At 34.3% G+C, this 24,017-nt stretch overlaps 1 protein-coding gene across 1 annotated transcript in view; it reads left to right on the top strand.

Moving 5' to 3' along the window:
* The window catches only part of LOC138703051 (prion-like-(Q/N-rich) domain-bearing protein 25), a 55,095-nt gene extending 31,540 nt beyond the window's left edge, over positions 1–23,555 (top strand). The window contains exons 4-7 of the mRNA XM_069830588.1: positions 5,747–5,875; positions 8,052–8,192; positions 17,792–17,923; positions 23,341–23,555. Of these exons, the coding sequence (XP_069686689.1) occupies positions 5,747–5,875; positions 8,052–8,192; positions 17,792–17,923; positions 23,341–23,408 (470 nt within the window). The 3' untranslated portion in view covers positions 23,409–23,555. The remainder of the gene's footprint in view (positions 1–5,746; positions 5,876–8,051; positions 8,193–17,791; positions 17,924–23,340) is intronic.
* The last annotated feature ends 462 nt before the right edge of the window (positions 23,556–24,017 follow it).

Raw genomic sequence — 24,017 nt, 5'->3', positions numbered from 1 at the left:
TTGTAACCTGTTTTATGTGCTCTTCATATTCTAAAGGTGTATAAAAGGTTATTGTATACAAGGAACATAAAATATTCAGTATACTTACGGGTACTGTTTGCATTTATAGTTCGGATATGTTGCATTATGAATTAATGTGTTGCTCATGGTACAATAAAATTGAACAACAGTAAGAAATCTTGAACGCAACAGTACATAACACGGAAAATGTATTTCAGGATGAATTTCCAATGTAGTACGGCAGCGTTTCTCAAACTTTTTTGAAGTGGAGACCACTTTTTTAAGTCAAAATAGGTCCACGGACCACCTTACTCTTGTTTCCTTTGAAAGCAAATTTATCATTTTTGTAGCATATTTTAATACCAGTATATTTATATTTTTGAACAGAATGAATTAATTAAAATTAGGCTAATTTAATTCATTTAATTTTATATTAGTATTAACTAATTAAGTTAATGTTTACTTACAAATGGCTTTTAAGGAACCCGAAGGTTCATTGCTGCCCTCACATAAGCCCGCCATCGGTTCCTATCCTGTGCAAGATTAATCCAGCCTCTATCATCACACCCCACCTCCCTCAAATCCATTTTAATATTATCCTCCCATCTATGTCTCGGCCTCCCTAAAGGTCTTTTTCCCTCCGGTCTCCCAGCTAACACTCTATGTGCATTTCTAGATTCGCCCATACGTGCTACATGCCCTGCCCATCTCAAACGTCTGGATTTTAAGTTCCTAATTATGTTAGGTGAAGAATATAATGCGTGCAGTTCTGTGTTGTGTAACTTTCTCCATTCTCCTGTAACTTCATCCCGCTTAGCCCCAAATATTTTCCTAAGCACCTTATTCTCAAACACCCTTAACCTATGTTTCTCTCTCAGAGTGAGAGTCCAAGTTTCACAACCATACAGAAGAACCGGTAATATAACTGTTTTATAAATTCTATTCTAACTTTCAGATTTTTTGACAGCAGACTGGATGATAAGAGCTTCTCAACCGAATAATAACACGCATTTCCCATATTTATTCTGTGTTTAATTTCCTCCCGAGTGTCATTTATATTTGTTACTGTTGCTCCAAGATATTTGAATTTTTCCACCTCTTCGAAGGATAAATCTCCAATTTTTATGTGTCCATTTCGTACAATATTCTGGTCACGAGACATAATCATATACTTCGTCTTTTTCGGGATTTACTTCCAAACTGATCGCTTTACTTGCTTCAAGTAAAATTTCCGTGTTTTCCCTAATCGTTTGTGTATTCACGTCATCTGCATAGACAAGAAGCTGATGTAACCCGTTCAATTCCAAACCCTCTGTGTTATCTTGAACTTTCCTAATGGCATATACTAGAGCGAAGTTAAAAAGTAAAGGTGATAGTGCATCTCCCTGCTTTAGCCCGCAGTGAATTGAAAAGCATCAGATAGAAACTGACCTATACGGACTCTGCTGTATGTTTCACTGAGACACATTTTAATTAATCGAACTAGTTTCTTGGGAATACCAAATTCAATAAGAATATCATATAATACTTCCCTCTTAACCGAGTCATATGCCTTTTTGAAATCTATGAATAACTGATGTACTGTACCCTTATACTCCCATTTTTTCTCCATTATCTGTCGAATACAAAAAAACTGATCAATAGTCGATCTATTACGCCGAAAATCGCACTGATGATCCCCAATAATTTCATCTAATGTTAATAGAAAAAATTCATTTTCGTTTTTTAATAAATCAAGGCTATTAGAGTTTGGATAATGTTTAACTTATTAACTAAACAAAATAAATAAATGTTGGTACTCAAATTAATAAGATGGATAAGCCTGTCGATTCTCGCACAGTTGTTCTATATTTGGATGAATGCTGGTAAGCTTCAGTCGGAGATCGCCACATACATCTAGTCGATTTCGGGACTTTGCTTTTATTAGAGTTAGTGATGAAAACCCTTTTTCACACAGATACGTAAATGCAAACTGAATTATAATCTGTAAAGCACCATTGTACAGTTCACTATATTCTCTTTTCACTTGTGATGAGGTCCAGAAATTAACCATTCTTTCCGCTTGGAATTTCACTTTAAGTCCGGTGTCATTCGAGAGTTCAATTAACTGTTCTCTTTCACTCAATGAAAGTTTGTTATTTTCAATATCGCAATGAAAGGGATCACGAACCCATGAAAATTTATCATATTTACTTGGAAAATAAGTTTCAAATTGTGACCTCAGAGTTTCGAAATGCGAACATATGTCATTGCATAATTCTTTTCGAATAACGAAATCATTTTCAACCAAAAAAGACTCTAGGATTGGAAATAGTAAAAAAACCCACAAACCAAGTTTCCTCTCGAACACTTTTTTCTCATGCGCATTGAGAACAGTCAAAGAATTAGCTTGTAGAGAGAGATTTAGTTCGTTTAGTTACTGTCGGTGACTCAGGAGAAGACGAGAGCGGACTGAGGAGGAAGGGGTGTGAACAGATAACGTACGACAACACGTGCAATATTTGTACTGCAGTAAGTGGAAACATTAGGTCTCCTTCTGTTCTACTTAGCTTTAATTTCCATACGCATTGTTACTCATGTTTCCTGCACGAGTAATAACCTGGCTACTGGGATGCTTATCTGAGCGATGTTTACAATAATCAACAGCGATAGTCAAGAAGGTCACATTGTTTCCGTTCATCTTCTCCTGAGTAACGGACAGTAGATATGCCAATGTACTTAACCACATGTCATCAACTGATGTGCAGGGAAAAGATGGCGAGAAACACCACGTTCATAGTGCTTTAAATCCCTCTTTTGTTGCTAAGAGTAGAGTGGTAAGTCGGTACACAGGTAGGGTAATAAATTTCATAAAATGTCAGTACTGGGAGAAAAAGTGAAAGGCAATTGCCATGTGTCATTTCCAAACTCTGAGATTTTCAGCTATAGTGTGATACGCATTTCGTTTGAATTATATTTTTTCTCCTGTCCTTTTTGAAGGACCACAAGGGCAGACCTCGGGGACCACAGGTGGTCCGCGGACCGTAGTTTGAGAACCGCTGTAGTAGGGTTCTAATCTATCATTAGAAACTAACTAATTGATACATATTATTTATCTCATTGATGTCAGACAAAATCCATGAAAACGTTTTTGCAAAAGAACTACTTATTTTTCACCATAATACAAGGAAATGAAAACAAGAGCGCTGAAATACAGAGTGATTTATATAGAACTGACACATTTCTTTCATTAATTGTTTCAAAACGAATTGTGCTAGCGACAACTTATTATACCTAAAATGCAGAGGAATTTTGGGAGATTATTTACCTCTATAGCAAATGTTGAAAATGTCCTCCATCCTGCATAAGGCACAACTCAACACGTCGTTCCATGTTACTGGCCACTCGTTGGAGGACTCTGTTGTCAATAGCTTGAATCTCCTGTGTGATGTTGTGCTTCAGATCGTCCAATGTCTGGGGACGTGTGGCGTAAACCCTGTCTTTTAAGTAACCCCATATAAAGAAGTCCGGCGTTGTCAAATCCGGAGATCTCGGTGGCCACAGGTTCCTGGAAATTATTCGGTCGTCAAAGAAACATGCAATTAGTTCCATGGATTCATTTGATGTATGGCATGTAGCGCCATCTTGCTGAAAATATCCTTGACTCAGCTCTACATCGTCCAGTTGCTCAACAAACTCCATGAAAATCAGTCGGTACTCTGCAGTGTTCACAGTCAGGTTAAAAAAATTGGCCCCACTATTCTCTGTGAGGATATTGCGCACCAAACTCCGATTTTAACCGGGTGCATAGGTGCTTCATGGATGACATGTGGATTTTTGATGGCCCAATGGCGTGAATTCTGTGAGTTTACATAAAGAGTCGTTGATTTAATGTGTACTGCATTTTCACGTTGACACAAAATGTCGAAAACAGCTGCCAACAATAGGAATAAAACATAAACATCTGCGCATCTAGTGCTGCCAACAATAGGAATAAAACATAAACATCTGCGCATCTAGTGACAAGGAATCGAAACTCCAGAACATTCTGCTTAATTTGGTGCTAAAATTGGGTCATTGAATGAATTTCCAACGGAATAATTAAAGAAAGAAATGTGTCAGTTCTATGTAAATCACTCTGTATAAGATAAGACTAATGTGTATTTGGTAATAGAAACACCTCTGAAATAGTCGCATCTTTGTTGTTTGACTCCATCCTTACCGCCAGCATGATGAGATGCTCTGTTATGATTACTATTGGCTGCTGCAGACGTGTGAATAAACACAACTGTCAAACATGTGTTTTGAATGAACACACGTTTTTCTTTCGCTGTTTACTATTAAATATGTTATATTTGGAACAGATATAATGTCAGGAATAGACCGAGAATTAAATGAAGCATCCGCGCCATCTATTATCTCCGTTTTGAGATTTTACGGACATGTCGCTTTCTGTACGCCAGCTCCTCAATTACGGATCGATCTGCATTAGCAATTCTGAACGAATTTTATGGGATAAAGAAAAGTTTAAATAAATTAAAATATATATATCTGTAAATCAACAGTGAGAAGTGTAGTACAGAAATATGGAATATACAAAACAAACATAAAAATTACAGTCAACAGAAATTGATTTTTTTAAAGGTCAACACGATGCTCTAACCTGGATAGAATTCGAAATGATACAATAAGAAAAAATGAACTATACAAATTCTATTATACAGCTTGTGGGAGTTTAAAAAAATGCAACGGTTTAGATATGTGAACACGATGGATGCAAATATGTTAACTACAGGCCCATTCACAATGAAAATTAAACATAACCGTAACATACACACAGAAGTTTGCGCCCAGGCTACGAAATGGGATCATTCACAATTATTCACATAAGCATTGACATAAACATTACCGTAAGACGTTAACATGAAAGTTTGCAAACTCCAAACTTTCATGCTTATGCTTACGTGATTTGCAAACAGAACACAATCGTGGAGCGCTGAAGTATACGACAGAATATGAGGAAATGGCGTCGTTGTTATGTTTCCATGGTTACCAAGTATGTTTGCTGTTATGTTTATGATCCCATCGTGATTGATGGTATGACTTCTTGATTTTACCGTAACGTTTATATTCTTAAGTTAACGCTTACATTATGTTTAATTTTCATTGTGAATGAGCCTTAAGAGTTTTGAATGGGTCTCAATTCGGAAGAAATGAAGTGAAAGACCTAAGAAAACATGGCTGGAGAGTGTTATTGGCATGATGGAAGAGAGAGGATTACGATGGTGACTAGAAAGATAGAAATTAATTGAAGAAAAAAATTCCAATTGTAAAAAGAATAGGTACAGGAAGATGTACTCGTATTTACATTTCAAATCTGTATATGTTATATTATGATGTTATTATTACTGTATTATTATTATTATTATTATTATTATTATTATTATTATTATTATTATTATTATTGTTATGATTGGTACTGAGACTTTAACATATGAGGGGTACATGGGAAAAACAATGAATGTCAAAATTCCATAAAGATGCCATTACCTAATTCGAAATTTAGTGTTTTTCTCATTAAACTGGTGAAAAGGAGAATTATCACCATGGATACAGCCATCCTTTCTTTGATTTTCAATAGAAATAGCAATAAATTGTGCAGTAATATGATGAATTAGATCATTATCTCACCCTTACGGAAATGTGACATTAATTGTTTCCCCTGTATCCTTCATATGTTACATAAATCATTTGAACTTGCTTATAGGTCTAGGAGATCCCTGCACGGCCGATCCGGACTGTAGGGTGTCTGGTGATCCAAATCAAGACAGGGTGTGGTGCTATAACAAACAATGCGCTTGCAAGAGAGGATATCAGAGATCCGGAGATCGTTGTAGTAAGATGAAGCACATAATAATATACCTATCTATAAGAATTTACAATTATTAAATAAAATAGGGAGGAAGAGTATTAGCAAATTTCAAAACGCGGAACCATGCTCTTAGGGCGACGCGTTACTCTTTTAATAATTCCTACAATTTTCATTGCATCTTAAAAATTTTACATCACTTAGATATTGCTAAATCATGTGCACAATTTTTCTCAAAATCTTAAGTTTTGCCCAAAAAATGTTTATACTTATATATTTTTTATTTCAAAATAATTTCTATCTTTAGTTAACTTTTACTTGGGTTTGACTCAGGTTTAACCTAGAAAAAAAATAATTCTCGCAAGAATGCAGAGTCCGAAGTTGCGTTCGGGCGCGGGTTCGATCCCCGCTTGGGCTGATTACGTAGTTGGGTTCTTTCCGAGGTTTTTCCCAAACGTAACGTGAATGCAAGGTAATCTATGGCGAATCATCGGCCTCATTTCGCTATCACCAATCTCATCGACGCTAAATAACCTAGTAGTTGATACAGCGTCGTTAAATAATAAACTAAAATAAAAAAAATAAAAAGAATGCAGAAACGAAAAATTGTATTTGTGCAAATTGCGAAAAGCTTATGCAATATTATTAGCAATAATACAGTATGCAGAAACAAAAGTTATGTACTTTGTTTCTTGGAGTTGTATTACTTTCAAACAATCTTACCACGCTCTAGATATGCTTATGTAAGTAAAACATTTGACGTAGGTATGTTTAGAATCAATTACTACTGAATTGATATAACATTAAGTAAAATACATAATTTTATGGGGACTCTAAACATTAAAATTCTTTTAGAGTACGCCCTTCAAGATTTCATAGCAGAGTGCTAAATCTTTTTACTGAAAGACAGTTTCTAATTTCAGTTTTTACAAGATTCATGCAACTAAATCCTCACAATTCACAGTATGCGACGGAATTATATAACTCAATTAGAAGAAATTGTTCACTTAACTTACATGAATATACCATATGATATGTATCATTTATTATAATTATATTATATTTATTTATATTATTGTAGTGTTGTTTTTCTCTTTTATTAAATACTGAAAATGTATCCAGTACAGTAGGTTATTGAAGCAGCGTTCGTTATAACAATGGATTTAAGTACCAGCTGCATATTGTAGCAACACCTGGAGTTAGTACAGTATCATAAGAGCATTTAAATTAAATAACTTCAGATGAACTAAACGAAATAAAGTGGGAAGTAGCGCACAACCTATTTGGGGTCTTTTGTGACTCCAAGTTCAAATATGTGAGATTCAAATTACAAATAAATAGATAAAAATAAATACGTATATAAATTAATTTAGAAACTTTAATAGAAGCATATCTAGAATACTGAATGAATAGAACCACATTCTGCCAACTTACAAGAGTATGTAAAAAGTATAGGGTCAGAAAAGATTTCTGATAGGTTGCGATGGTTAAATTGCATATTTTTAACTTCCTGCGACATATGTTCAATAATAGTGCAAGTTCTAATGATTTTCGTAATTCAGGCATAAAACATCGTAAGATCATAAGGAGAAACACTTTAGAAACAGCCCGATACCTGACGTGGATGCTTCATGATACTCTTGTAAAGCTCCCGCATGTATTCGATGGTTTATATTAGATAGTTAGCTTAAAATAATTCTCTGTTATGTCACGTCATCAGCTGTTATTGCTCCACACGTGTCGATGGACGACCCATTTTCCGCCGCGAACATACGATCAATCAGCGGTTGGGGCGCGGAAGGATTTTGCGGTATGTTTGTTGATAAGCGGAGTCTTCATGTATGGAGTGAGGTATACATCTTCTTTCCACTAAGTTTCAGAATTTTTTAAATTGATTTCAAGCGATCAGCTCCAATTTTCCTTGTAAGGACACTTGTTCGCGTATACTGTAATTGCTTCTTCTCTCACTTCCCATTTATTTCAGTCATTCGTCTCCCTAACTAATAAAATTATTCGACATGGTGTATTTGGACTACTACAGTTGAAAATCTGATTCTTAACATCAGAAACATTAATTGGGATTTTTTTTACATAAATACGTCTGTGTATGTAAAAAGTAATTTTAATACAAAACGTAATTGCGTATAATTCTACGCAAACAAGAATCAACTATTAATTTTTGTTTTCTTTTTTAATGTTTCAGTTATTGGAGGAGATTGTACAACTGATACAGATTGCGCCGATGTTGAAAATGCATTTTGTGACAACCGGTCGAGAGCTCGGTTCAGCTGTAAATGCAAAGAAGGATACGTCGGTGTTGCCAACTCCACAAAATGTTTTAAAGGTAAGTTGTCGCTAGATATGGAAGGCTGTGGGTTAGATGAGAGGATAAAAAAGGGACAAGAGATCGAGGATTGTGACAAGGGTAGAATGGGTTAGATGAGAGGATAAAAAAGTGACAAGAGATCGAGGATTGTGACAAGGGTAGAATGGGTTAGATGAGAGGATAAAAAAAGTGACAAGAGATCGAGGATTGTGACAAGGGTAGAATGGGTTAGATGAGAGGATAAAAAAAGTGACAAGAGATCGAGGATTGTGACAAGGGTAGAAGTGACAAGAGATCGAGGATTGTGACAAGGGTAGAATGGGTTAGATGAGAGGATAAAAAGGTGACAAGAGATCGAGGATTGTGACAAGGGTAGAATGGGAAAGATGAAAGGATAAAAAAAGTGACAAGATCGAGGATTGTGACAAGGGTAGAATGGGTTAGATGAGAGGATAAAAAGGTGACAAGAGATCGAGGATTGTGACAAGGGTAGAATGGGAAAGATGAAAGGATAAAAAAGTGACAAGATCGAGGATTGTGACAAGGGTAGAATGGGTTAGATGAGAGGATAAAAAGGTGACAAGAGATCGAGGATTGTGACAAGGGTAGAATGGATTAGATGAAAAGATAAAAAAGTGACAAGAGATCGAGAATTGTGACAAGGGTAGAATGGATTAGATGAGAGGATAAAAAAGTGACAAGAGATCGAGGATTGTGACAAGGGTAGAATGGGTTAGATGAGAGGATAAAAAAGTGACAAGAGATCGAGGATTGTGACAAGGGTAGAATGGGAAAGATGAGAGGATAAAAAGTGACAAGAGATCGAGGATTGTGACAAGGGTAGAATGGGAAATATGAGAGGATAAAAAAGTGACAAGAGATCGAGGATTGTGACAAGGGTAGAATGGGTTAGATGAGAGGATAAAAAAGGGACAAGAGATCGAGGATTGTGACAAGGGTAGAATGGGTTAGATGAGGGGATAAAAAAGGGACAAGAGATCGAGGATTGTGACAAGGGTAGAATGGGTTAGATGAGAGGATAAAAAAGTGACAAGAGATCGAGGATTATGACAAGGGTAGAATGGATTAGATGAGAGGATAAAAAAAAGTGACAAGAGATCGAGGATTGTGACAAGGGTAGAATAGATTAGATGAGAGGATAAAAAAATGACAAGAGATCGAGGATTGTGACAAGGGTAGAATGGGAAAGATGAAAGGATAAAAAAGTGACAAGAGATCGAGAATTGTGACAAGGGTAGAATGGATTAGATGAGAGGATAAAAAAGTGACAAGAGATCGAGGATTGTGACAAGGGTAGAATGGGAAAGATGAGAGGATAAAAAAGGGACAAGAGATCGAGGATTGTGACAAGGGTAGAATGGGTTAGATGAGAGGATAAAAAGGTGACAAGAAATCGAGGATTGTGACAAGGGTAGAATGGGTTAGTTGAGACGATAAAAAAAGTGACGAGAGATCGAGGATTGTGACAAGGGTAGAATGGGTTAGATGAGAGGATAAAAAAAGTGACAAGAGATCGAAGATTCTGACAAGGATAGAATGGGTTAGATGAGAGGATAAAAAAAAGTGACAAGAGATCGAGGACTGTGACAAGGGTAGAATGGATTAGATGAGAGGATAAAAAAAGTGACAAGAGATCGAAGATTCTGACAAGGATAGAATGGGTTAGATGAGAGGATAAAAAAAAGTGACAAGAGATCGAGGATTGTGACAAGGGTAGAATGGATTAGATGAGAGGATAAAAAAAGTGACAAGAGATCGAAGATTCTGACAAGGATAGAATGGGTTAGATGAGAGGATAAAAAAAGTGACAAGAGATCGAGGACTGTGACAAGGGTAGAATAGATTAGATGAGAGGATAAAAAAAAGTGACAAGAGATCGAGGACTGTGACAAGGGTAGAATGGTAATTTACAATTCATGATGAGGAATAGACAGCTAAGACCCTTGTTAATAACATATATCAATATAATTAATTATTTATTCCGTCTTATGGCTTGAGGATTGATTATATATAAAACAAAACACTTATGTTTTACATCTTATTTAGTCTTAATACTAACGTTTTCACCCTTATAGGACATCTCCAGGTACGAGATATAACAGATATCCATCTAAAATTAATTACAAAACTTTGCCTTACATTTGGAAATGACATAAATAGAATGAAATATAACATAGTGACAATACTAATCATTCAAAACAACATTAAAAATGATCATGTCAAATATTAAAAACAAATTAAGCAACGTAAGCTTGCATACAAGCATATTCTGAATTTATTAACATGTTATATTTACTCTGCAATTTGCCAATAATAGCTACATTTAACATTTTTGTCTATGATGTCTATACTTAACTCTTTTTAATTTTTTTTTATTTGGTATTTTTCATTTATATCTATATCTGTGTCTTTTATTTGGGTAGTATCTATTTGTTTTTATTTTTCATTTTTAATTTTGAATTTGTAATTACACTTGTATCTTGCAGGTGTATCTGTTTTATCTCTTTTTTTCATGTTATATGCAAATCTGTGTTTTTTTTTAACAAATCTGTACTGTCTATTGTAATTGGGGCTTTGCCCTGTTATAGACATAAATAAATAAATAAATAAATAAATAAATAAATAAATAAATAAGTAAATAAATAAGTATGAAGTAATACTGAATACACAGTGTTGGCACACAAAGCAGATCTCAATACGTTGGTATCCTAAATATATTGTACTGTTGCCAATAACTTGTTGAAAGTGAATAGAGAAGCATACAGAGAGTTGTAATCAATGTGCTGATCATAGTAAAATCAATAAATTACTAGAAATATATAAACCTGATATTACTAAATGTAGAGTCGTAAAGCAAACATGAACTGGCTAATTTCGATGGAGCGAGTAAAATTCTTGTTAAGTGTTCTGTGCTCTCCTATAAAATCGTGCGAAAATTCTAAATCATTACCGTACACAGGTTTACTTTTCTGAAATGTTGAAATGAAGGGATGTATTTGTTGTCCATGTAATCGGTTTAATTGAATAAACTGCATCCCGGCGACCAAATATTGTCGAATATTCATTCTGATGTACTGAGCGATGAAACTGTATGTAGTTGTAGGCTTGCGTGTTTACTTTCGACTAGCCTTGACGTTCCTTCGGCCTATGTTGTCTGTGCATACGAGCAACACAAAACCTTCTCACACTTGATCCAGGCGAAATGTACAGCTTTTCCTCAGCAGCTGCGTCCCATCTTGTAACAGTAAAGAGGCCAACAGCGTTTACCTGTACGCAGGGACGTCGCTAGGGGGATGCGAAAGGGTGCGCAAGCACCCCATAAAAAATCGGAGCACCCCTTTCCGCACCCCAAAGGGCATTTAAAGCCCTGATTTGGGCAATTTATTTAAAAAATACTAGGCATAAGTTATTTTGAAGAACGAAAACAAATATATTCCTGTAAGAGTGTAAAACAAATTTCATTAAACGCCAGAAATAAAAAAAGCCATTATTCAAACTGCAAGCCTACATAACATTTGACATTCTACACGATTCACAGTTAAACGCAAATCAACGTTAATCTTGTATGACTTGAGGCTTTCCCGGCGTTTGATGTAGAATAACTCTTCTCGGGTTCTCAGCCAGGTGAGTTGGAGATTAGCTTCCAAGCTTTCGACGGCTAGCTCTGCTAGCTGAAGAAGATGGCAGAGCTAACCGTCGAAAGCTTGGAAGCTAATCTCCAACTCACCTGGCTGAGAACCCGAGAAGAGTTATTCAACGTTAATCTTGTTTTTATTCCATCACTAGCCGTACCCGTGCGCTCCGCTGCACCCGTTAGAAATAAATATAAAGTAATTACATAATTAAAATAGATCATTTGATCCAGGGAACATTCGTGTTTGATAGAAGGATAAATCGTTTAATATGTTACTTAATTTAAATTGCATCCAAATAATTAAAATGCGATCATTTTGGTCCAGAGACACTCATTTGGTGCAATGACAATTCCTTTAACATGTTTCTTAATTTTTATTACATGCAACCATAGTTTAATGAAGATTGACATCATTTAGATTTAATGTGTATATTTTATTTTACTTGTTATAGGTTTCCATTGAATTATGGTAATAACTTAATTTTAACCCTTGTTTTCTACGTCTTCAGTAAATGGCGCTTGGCCCACTATGGTACTGAACCCTTCAAATAACTTAAATTATATTATATTATATTATATTATATTATATTATATTATATCAGAAGTTACTGTAATAACATTATAGCATTATGTCGTTCTAGAGAAACTACATTTTCCAGTGGTGAAATAATAATTAATTATACAAATCGGTTAATTTAGCTTCCGATATTACTTCATACAAACACAGAAACATTCTCTGTAGGCTATCTTTCATAGCTTTCGATTGTTGCTGTCCAAGGCCCCTTATAGACGAAGTCATTTGTTTTTTAATTCATTACACGGCCTTAGATGGCAGTTATTTTAATTTTAAAACTCATTTATTTCATTAAATATCAGTCCTATCAAAATTGTTCAAGGAATAAAACTTATCGCACATTATTTTTAAAGAAACGTTTGTTATGTAACATTTCTCACAAAAATCAATAATAAGCGAGATATTTCGATTTATTTAATTCAGGCTCCCTTATAACCCCCCTTTTAAATAATGTATTTTGAATGCCATATAGCCTAAAATCTAAGTTACAACGAACTTAATTGATATCTCAATTTTCATCGAAATCCGTTCAGCCATTATCGCGTGAAAAGGTAACAAACATACAGACAGACAGACAGACATACAAACAAAAATTTCAAAAAAGCTATTTTCGGTTTCAGGGTGGTTAATTATATATGTTAGGACCAATTATTTTTGAAAAATCGAAAATTACCAGAAAAATTTCAGCTACAGATTTATTATTAGTATAGATTAAATAGCGTTGCATCTGCTTGAACGTCATTAGCATTAATAATTATGTAGGCCTGTCGGTGCAATGCAGTCGACTCGACAATGAACATTCCCGGATGTCAGACTCATTATTGGTAAGCCTAGATATATTAATTATTATTTTTCAACATATTTAATACTTTTATTAAGTGAAATTAACTTGCCTATAATCTACGTAGAACAACAAGACTAGTGAAGTTTCAGGAAGATTGAATGAATTTGAATTTTCATTAGACGTCATATTAGCTGTGTTACGAACTGAGCGTGTATTAAGACAATAATGTACCTATAAGAAATCTTTCATCAGTGCGACACTGCATTATACAGTTGACTTCTAACATAGTGAGTGTGTTCTTAAGAGTTACTAGTTTAGATAATAGTCTATTTTGTTCATAATTATAAGATAATAAGGATTTGGTTGTAAAAAGGAAAATTCTACAGTCTTTTATAATATCTACCGGACAAAAACGTAATATTTCGGACTTTTTTTTTTAAATTACGCAGAAACAAAGAAAAGTAAGTGAAGATGAGGATGTTACGATAGAATTTGAAAGTGAAGTGAAAGCGATAGAGTATGATGTACTCGCGATTAATGAGAGTGAAAAGGGCTTCCCTCTTGATATAGCTGAATAAGTTTCCGACGGTCCTCAACAGTTCGTGTTAAATGAATATCCGAAAAGAACATTTGGGAAGGAGGAGAAAAGAAGTTTCCAATCTGAATGGTTTAAAACTTTCCCCTGACTGGAGAATAGTGTTTCCCAAGATGCCGCATTTTGTTTCGCGTGCCGTTTTTTTCGACTGAGAGTGGTCGTTGTTCATCTCTAACAACGAAGGGCGGAAAAAAAACGGGAAAAAAGCACTGTCTACCGACGCAGAGATAAAAAAAAGTTGAAAATGTTGAATCACATAAGAAATGTTGTATTGCATGAGAAGAATACCGACGCATGAAAATAAGAGATACATATAGTAATATTAATAAACATATGTACACTACACACGCAACTGCATGACAGAACATTTTAGATTTTTTATATACCACATTTTTACAGTCCGCACCCCATTTTTACAGCTCGCACCCTATCCGCACCCCCCCCCCCTTCTCTGATCCTGGCGACGTCACTGCCTGTACGAAATCTGTTTCCTGACAAATGCTTTATAGAAAATGAAGATGCTAAATTTATTTGCTTCTTATTTTAGTTTAGGACAATTTGGTTAAGTACAAAATATCATGGCTCCATAAAAAAAAATAATTCTAAATTACATTTATCAACAGTAATCTCACTAGACGTTTTGATTTATCTAGAGAAAATCAAAACTCGAGTGGGATTTAATTGACTATTACACGATTAGAAGAAAGTATATAGGGGAAGGTGTTGTACCTTGGGTCATTCATCATTTTTCTGCCGTCTGTGTTTTGAAAAATGAAGTATTACAATCAAGTTGCATATTTGTACACAAGAGTCCTCTCAGAAAGCTTGGTGATCTTCAGATACAGTGGTTTGCTTTCTTTGTGAAGAAATTTGTTTTTGATCTCAGAAAGTATTTTGTTTGTAGTGTGTTCTTTATTTTTTTTTACGGGGCTGTGTTATAATTCAAGACATTTCCAATAGTAAGGTAAAATCTTTGTTTCTTTCTTGTTCGAATGGTATATTAGGTTATTGTTAGAATATAACCTAACTTTTGAAGTATGATGTTGAGTTCACAATGAGCAGTAGTTGTACCTCGGTCCACTTGAAGCGTTGTACCTTGGGTACAGCATTGAACTAATGATGAGCAGAAGTGTACAAATCATTATAAATTATTAGTTCATTTAATATAGTTTATTGCTCAATATGTTGGAAATATTATATCGTCATACTTTTATTTTTATAGAATCATGCCAAGAAGCAAGAATGGAAAAAAAGCGGGAAAAAGTAGATGTAGAAGCACTTCGCATGACTATAATGGATGTGTTAACAAATGGAACTAAAGTGCGACTGCTGCCAAAAATTTTGATATTTCGAAAACTACGTTGTCTAGGCACTTAAAAAATATGCAGGATTCTAATGAAAATGAGTTTGTATACAGAGCTAACAATGATGTGAAGAAAGCGTTTACTTTGCCACAAGAGATTGAATTAGTAGAGTATTTGAAACAGGCAGCAAGGCTACATTACGGTCTAAATAGAAATGAAGTTCTGAAACTTGCATATCAGTATGGATATGAAAAGAATTTGGCTATTCCAGAGAATTGGAAAATCGAGAAAAAAAACTGGCGACATGTGGCTTAGTCATGAGGCTACCACCTCCCTACCAACAAGGTTAATCTAAGAGACAAACTTCCCAACTACAATTCGCAGTTGATTTCAGTACTTATGATGTTAAGTAGATCGATTTTGTGTTTGTTATCTGCTTCAAATGCATTATTGCATGAACATGTTGCAAAGAAATTGTATCTTTAATTTGTTTCCTATTATATTCCAGAAGTTTCGTGATTTTTAGATAATATGTACACTTTGCATTCATATTTATGTTTATCCACAATTTGTATTCTTGTTTCTTTTCTTGTAGGCTAAATTTATAATGTGACCCAAGGTACAACATCGGTGACCCAAGGTACAACCTCATGTTGTACCTTGGTCCATTATACTTGTATACATTTAATTGAATATAAAAATTATCAGAGTAATTAAATCCGTAAATAAAGATTACCAATGATATCTCAAAGAGTAGCTTCATCTTATTTTATAATTTGGACAACCTAATAATCATAATATGGTAAAAATAGAAATTAAATGTAAAAATGACCCAAGGTACAACACCTTCCCCTAAAGATTAGAAGTAACGAAGTACTCCAATACAATAAAATATTAATTGACTTACGAAAATACAACTGTCTTCAAATGTATTATTGTACCATCTCAACATTACAAATATTACGCTAGATGCATGCTAGATGGCAGTAGTGTCTTTATACAGACACTGTAATGATTACTATTCAATAAATCTTAATATTAAACAATCTCTGATACGTGACTATCCATAATATCATATACACAAGTGTTAGAAAAGTTTTAATTAACGACGATGACATAAAAAATAAGCATGAATAATTTTAAAGGGAATAATTATTGAATGTACAATTTTCAAATTTGAATATGGTTGGTGGTTCAATTGATGTTATATTGGACGTGTGCATAATAGAAGTGGAACTCGTTGATTTAGGCCTACATGGTGTATTCAACTATTTAGGATTTCCGAATGGTGCTCTTCATTTATTTGTAAATCGGATTTCAGAAGATGCATAGGTATGATCAGTGATTTTTATTAATTCTTGTTCTTGAATGCCAATGCGAGTTATATTTGAAACTGCTGTGCATCGACTAGAGTGGTTTGTAATTTTATATATATTTTTGACGTCCGGACCAGCGCAGTTTCAAATGTTGGCAAACAAAGAAACAAATGCTAGGGACGCGATAAAATTAAACAATGCTAGGGACGCGATAAAATTGTGCGATAAGCAGCCATGATTGGTTGAAATACGTCCTTTCGTACCGTTTTATTGGTCAAAAGTAGTATGACGTCGTAAGAGTGTAGGCCTAATAGTCTAGAGAAAATCAAAACTCGAGTGGGATTTAATTGACTATTACACGATTAGAAGAAAGTATATAAAGATTAGAAGTAACGAAGTACTCCAATACAAAAAAATATTAATTGACTTACGAAAATACAACTGTCTTCAAATGTATTATTGTACCATCTCAACATTACAAGTATTACGCTAGATGCATGCTAGATGGCAGTAGTGTCTTTATACAGACATTGTAATGATTACTATTCAATAAATCTTAATATTAAACAATCTCTGATACGTGACTATCCATAATATCATATAGAGAAGTTCTTTTTAGCTTCTCAAAGCAGAAGCTATAACATAACCTAATATACACAAGTGTTAGAAAAGTTTTAATTAACGACGATGACATAAAAAATAAACATGAATAATTTTAAAAAGGAATAATTATTGAATGTACAATTTTCAAATTTGAATGTGGTTGGTGGTTCAATTGATGTTATATTGGACGTGTGCATAATAGAAGTGGAACTCGTTGATTTAGGCCTACATGGTGTATTCAACTATTTAGGATTTCCGAATGGTGCTCTTCATTTATTTGTAAATCGGGTTTCAGAAGATGCATAGGTATGATCAGTGATTTTTATTAATTCTTGTTTTTGAATGCCAATGCGAGTCATATTTGAAACTGCTGTGCATCGACTGAAGTGGTTTGTAATTTTATATATATTTTTGACGTCCGGACCAGCGCAGTTTCAAATGTTGGCAAACAAAGAAACAAATGCTAGGGACGCGATAAAATTAACCAAATGCTAGGGACGCGATAAAATTGTGCGATAAGCAGCCATGATTGGTTGAAATACGTCCTTTCGTACCGTTTTATTGGTCAAAAGTAGTATGTCGTAGTAAGAGTGTAATAGTCATCATAATCATCAAATTAAAATTGGACCACCCTGTAGAATAATACTTTCATACAAACGTATGCCATGAATAATATATGATTTTGAAGCATTTCTATTAAAATTTCATATATTTTTCCTAAATGTTTTATAGCCTTCTGGAGGTCTCAGTGTTTAACTGAATTGTACGCCATTCTGTGTGTTACAGCTGCCGATACTCTAAGTGCTGGCTGTGAATACAACGAACAATGTACACAGAAACTGGGAAAGGCTGAGTGCAAGAATTTCCAATGCCAGTGCACTGCTGGAGCAAAAGCGAAGGATGATAAAACTGGCTGCTGTAAGTATAAACTACAAGATAAAGCTGCCTTGCCATGGGTTGATTTACGCTGTGCAGTTAAATCGACTGGTTTGCTGGTTTAATTATAAATAAATAATAATTGAAAGTTAATTTACAAATACAAATAGAAACGCAAATATATTAGGCCTATTATACAAAAAGTCATTGTTATAAAAAAAACAGGAACACAATAAAATTTATACAAGAACTTAAACTCAAACACAGACAAAAAACTTAAGTGACACTAGTGTATTTTATATTACTGACTCCATTTAAGAACTATTTGAAAAGTTTGAGGCAGACATTATTACTCTTGAAAACTGGTTAAACGCAAATAGGCTTTCTTTGAATTTGAATAAAACTGTGTATACGATTTTTACTAAACCTTCATTTCATTATATTATTCCGAAAGAATTAAAGTTTAATGATTCTGTAATACAAAACGTTGCATTAGTTAAATTTTTAGGTTTGATTGTTGATGAACATTTAACATGGGATAAGCATATTTTGGCTGTCTCTGAAAAAAATTGCTTCAATGTCTGGTATTTTGAAAAGGCTTAAAAGATCTTTGCCTATATCTTGTCTCTTTAATGTATATTATGCTTTTATCCATTCTCATTTAATGTATATGTCATTTATTTGGAGACATAATAACAAAACTGCTTTGAGACCTTTACAAGATCCCGGTCGGGGCAAGTTACCTGGCTGAGATTTTTTCCGGGGTTTTCCCTCAACCCAATACGAGCAAATGCTGGGTAACTTTCGGTGCTGGACCGGACTCATTTCACCGGCATTATCACCTTCATATCATTCAGACGCTAAATAACCTAGATGTTGATACAGAGTCGTAAAATAACCCAATAAAATAAAAAATAAATAAATAAAACCTTTGCAAGTTATTCAAAATAGAGCTTTAAGAAATTTATTGGGTTTTCATTATTTGACTCCAGTTAAATATCTATATCAATTTTCTTTCGTTCTACCAGTTGAATCAATTTATCAAATTAGGTGCTGCTATTTTCATGTACAAAGTTATTAACAATTTAATACATAGTAATATTACATTTCAATTTAATAAAGATATACATACTTATTTAACAAGACAAAAAAACAATATATATTTTTCTCAGCATAGCTCCGTAACTTATGGAAAGAAAGGACTTAAACATTTTTTAACAACAACTTTTAACCAACTTCCTTCAGAACAGAGACTTTTATCAAATTTCCGGTGTTTTAAGAATTGTTTAAAAATACGTTTTTGGGAAGATTATTTATTTTAATTCTCAGTTGATTTGGTTATTTCATGGTTTCAAACTTTTTCTTCTTTCTGCCCAAAACTTTATGTTATCTTACTATTTGTTCTTATTTTGCTTTCTTTCTTTAATAAATTCTTGTGATATTGTTTGTTTTCACAGGCGTTTGACAGACGTTTTCAATTACATTGTATAACATATGTATGTGTCCTTGTATAGCCCCTACATATGAGTTATACTCATTGGGGCATACTCAATAAAATTAAAAAAATATATATAACCTGTAACTAATGTAACTCAACAATAAAAACAGAAAAGACAAAGTAATAGGGCTTTCCGAATGACCATAGCTTGTACTCGAAGATACAGTAGGAAGAATAAAATCTTTGAAAAGACGTGTAGTGTCAAAACATCGGTGTTCCTTACTATTTATTTAAGACTTAAAAAGGCGTTAGAAGCAAATTTCTGTTGGATTTATCCGAAAGATGAATTTTATTTTTCTCTTAAAATAATTAATGTTAACATTACCAAGGCGAGAGAATTTTCTTGTCATTTTGTTATAATGTCTTGAGCCTATGTTTTATTCTTCTAGCAATTTTACACCAATAGCAAGCACGATTCACTAGATTCATTCTCCAGTTTATGTGACCCAGCTGCTAGATTTCAGAATGCTGTGAACAAGGCCACAAAACGGTTGTAACTGACATCATATTCACTCAAGTATACTCGGTGTCATTTTTAATTTTACTAGGTACATAAAAATCCGCTTCCTTAAATTTCTTGTAGTTGTTTACCAGTTTCGATTTCCAAGTATTTACTTAGTTACGCATAACTTTTTATTCACTTTGAAGTATTTCTCGTTAACTTATATTTCAGGAATATTTGAACGCGTGACTTTATCACTAATTTATTGGAAGCATGATTTCTTGATAGAATATTTTTCACTATACAGTTATCGGACCTGGAAGATAATGTAAAAGGACTTTGTACCCTCTTCAACTGACTGATTGGAACATCCGTTTTAATTGAAGAGTCCACTGCAAGAATGATGGATGTCACTTTCTTGTCGAAAATGAACCAAGACTGTCAATGCATAGCTTAAGACATATAGAATGTACATACAGAGTTATATGGCATTAACACTGATAGTCATTGTCTAGTAATGATCGGAAAATCACAGTTAAGCTTTGAGCGCTAAGCATTTCAAACTTTCAATTGCTTCTTCTGCAAAATGTATTCCAAATGACATCCATCATTCTTGCAGTGGACTCTTCAATTCATAAAACATCATTGCAAATCTGCTAATATAATAGTCGGAGTAGGATGGCAGAGCCATTGATTTATTCCTTATTCATCCATTAATGGCGTAGCTTATACATTGAGCCTGAAGTTAATCCATCAAAATACAGATGCCCCCAAATTCCCTTCCTAAAATGCGCGAAGTAAAAGTGGCAGAAGATGAAGGGTAACAACATATCGATCGTGAAAATCAATGTACACGTTATCAAGAATGTTAGTAAGAAGAGCATTTCTCAAATTTTACTCAAACAAATCACACACACGAGTGAAGATTAAAAAAAGAAAATAAGTGGCTAGTGTAAATCCTTAATATTACAATTAACAATTTCAAAATAATGTTTGTTATGAGTAGACTTCGTTGAATTGCCACACGCAGCATGCAATCAGGTTGCCGATGTACGGTAGTATAGAAGAAGTGAGCGATCTCCCGGTCTCGTTTTATAAGCAGTTCATGTTAAGTGATGTGACCGGTCCAAATAGATAGAGCAGCTACAGCTAATGTATACCTATGTAAGCACTTGTATATACATTACTGTGGTTGGAATAGTCAAAGCTTAACATTTGTTCAGTGCAGACAAGAATTCAATCAAACATACTGCAATGAGAGTGTTGCTGTTCCAAACAATTGCCCCTGGAATACCCTTACCCCCGCAACCAATCTTGACCCGTTGGAAAACGTGGTTGGATGCTATTAATTATTATGCAGAACATTACGGCAAAATAATGGAGGTAATTGATGCATTAGATAGCACAGACAGTTCCGCTGTTGCAGCTGTAAAATCATTGCCTTCTGAACAGCTATTGGAAGATATTCTGTTCATTGATTCTAATTTTAAAACTGACCTCATGGGGAATAGAGAATACGAACAAAAGACTGGATTGTTCCTCTTCAAGGCGAGACGGCTTAGAACATCAGCTGTTGAAGTTTATGATGCGAACTGACGAAGGGATAATGCTAACAATTGAATTATACACTTTTACACCTGTTTGTATGTTAGGTTAGGATATATGATATAATATGCTGTGTTTGTACCATTTTCATATTAATCTGTATGTTTTATGAAGAGTGGTTGGATTTAATCATAGGTGAGGGAGCAAAACGCACAAAGTAAGACTTTTTTTGCAAAGTACGTACGGTCGAAAGACCCGTGCACTGGATTTGGGTAAATTCTGAAAGTGTAGTGCATCTGTATGTAGGATAATATTGCTGAATAAATCCATCTATCTACTTTGAAACTTTTCCAAGTAGCTTATGTATGGTATATGCGGACTCCTTTTATACAGAGTGGAAGGTAAGGTAGTACATTAAGGCCCAATTGTATAAATCTCCCTGACTAAAGATCAACTTTGATCGAAGATCGAAAAGTGAACCGAGTTCAGACACTTCTTCTATTGTATAAAACTTTCCTGCGATCAAATTACCTTGGTTCAAATGCAATCTAAGTTCACGTGAAAAGGATTTGGCAACATCGCATAAACAGGTGAAAAACGTGATGCGCGGACAGGTTTGTTCAGTGTTGCCAATCTAGCGACTTTAACTCTTTTTCAACGACAATTTCTTTTAACTTTTATATTGCTTAAATAGGAATTTTAGCACCCCATAGTGACAAAATTTAATCTTTCTTTGTCGATAATGAGAAATCTAGCGACTTTACAACTACCGTACACTCTGTTGGAGACACTGGTTTTTTTTGTGCAATGTAAATAATGGCGGACAATAAGAAGAAGGTTACTGTTCTCCGAGTTATCATGTTATGGTGTTTGATATTGCTAAACATAATAAAGCTTTATAAAACGACAATTTTCGTTTAGTAATACAGTTAATTGAAAATTTATGAATGTACCTATCATATCCGTTAATAATTAATGGTTGTTATAAACATAATATAATTATGGGTTATGTTATTTGATACTGCTGAACACGATAGAGCCTTATAAAATATAAGATTGTTTGTGTATTAAGGCAAGAAATTGAAAGAAATATATATAAATGTACCTATCATATCTATTAATATTAATAATAATAGATATTTTATTTGCACAATCTGTCACTCGTATATTTCAAACAGAAAAGAAATAACTGAACTTGGATCATCTAACTTAATCGGAGAAATTTCTTCAGTCAAAGTTGACTTTAGTTTGAGACAAATTAATCTCAGATTAGACTTTATACAACACAAAATTCCAAGTTCAGCTGAAACAAGGATCAATTTAACCTCTGATCTAAGATTAAATGGTTTATACAATCAGGCCTAATTGTAGCATGTGATTCCTTAAAATATAACGAACAAAAAAGTCTAATATCATTTTGCTCGTTTTAGCGAGGTTTTTGAAGCAATAATACTTTTATGCCGACATTTCGATCGCGAATTTTACGAATACTGTTTAAAATATGCTGTACGTCCAACTGCACTATAATGCAATGTAAACATCGTAACAGTTGATCAGTTGCGAATACTACACAAACAGTCTGCCGTCTCGACAGCGATGCCAGATTTTTAGACCTTCCGTACGTGACTCGACAATCAATGTTTCCAATGTTTCTTCAATCGATTAATTCGAAATCTGTGAATTTTCTAATTAAAATACTGCTGCAACGTGAACATAACAAACGTTCTCTTCGTTGTTATACAAGAAATTAAACCGTATTTTCATAATAGTCAATAGTCGACAATGGATGTTACTGGTACCAATATAAATTCTCCCAGAGCTACTGTGATCATTAAACTCAATTCAAGTTTATATTAGCTTCCAGAGGGAAATTATTACTCGTTAAAATTCCAAAGGTTTCTATAGATGTACTTGTATTACAATGTGTACTCTATGTAGAGTGATTGTATTAATAGTAATGTATCATTGTTTCAGCTTCAGCAGTCCAGAATGTAGTGTCGGTGACCAGCTTAGTGGTGTTGTGTTTGTTCAAGTTCTTCTAGGACGCCAGTGCTTCCATCAAATTTGGATGGCAAGGAAGTAACATTCAAGACTTAGAACTTCCTACTTCCACATGTGAATTTTCTTACACTTTTGTAAAATATTTGTCCTATCAATTTAGAATAAGTAAAACAATGTTATGTATTGTATTGTTTGTATAAAATTAATGCAGTTAGCAACACAAAAACCGATACATCATCATCATCATCATCATCATCGTCGTCGTCGTCGTCGTCGTCGTCATTGTCAGCAAGATAGGGTTGCCAACTCTTAATAATAAAATTATCGGCCGCTACTTCAGTAATTTATCTCGATTCTATTGTCAAAATCCTAACCATACCACAGATTACTAAAATAGATCCTGAAAGGAACTGGTTATCCTACTTCATCTCCTGGTTTAGCTGTCTTATTGGTGTCACTTATGAGGTTCAAACCTGTCCTGGGACAGTTGACTAATCAACAACTAAATATGTGTGTGTGTGAGAGAGAGATAGAGAGAGAGACTGATTTTACGAGGGCTGGATCGGGGATGGATCTTGCACTTAGATCGTTTAGGCCAGGCCTGCACAAACAGCGCTCAACGAGCGCGCGCGCTCCTTCGGTGTTTACCG

Source organism: Periplaneta americana, chromosome 7, assembly GCF_040183065.1.
Source record: "Periplaneta americana isolate PAMFEO1 chromosome 7, P.americana_PAMFEO1_priV1, whole genome shotgun sequence".
Lineage (NCBI taxonomy): Eukaryota > Metazoa > Arthropoda > Insecta > Blattodea > Blattidae > Periplaneta > Periplaneta americana.
Note: the sequence above shows the minus strand (reverse complement) of the source record. Positions and strands in the feature narration are given on the sequence as shown.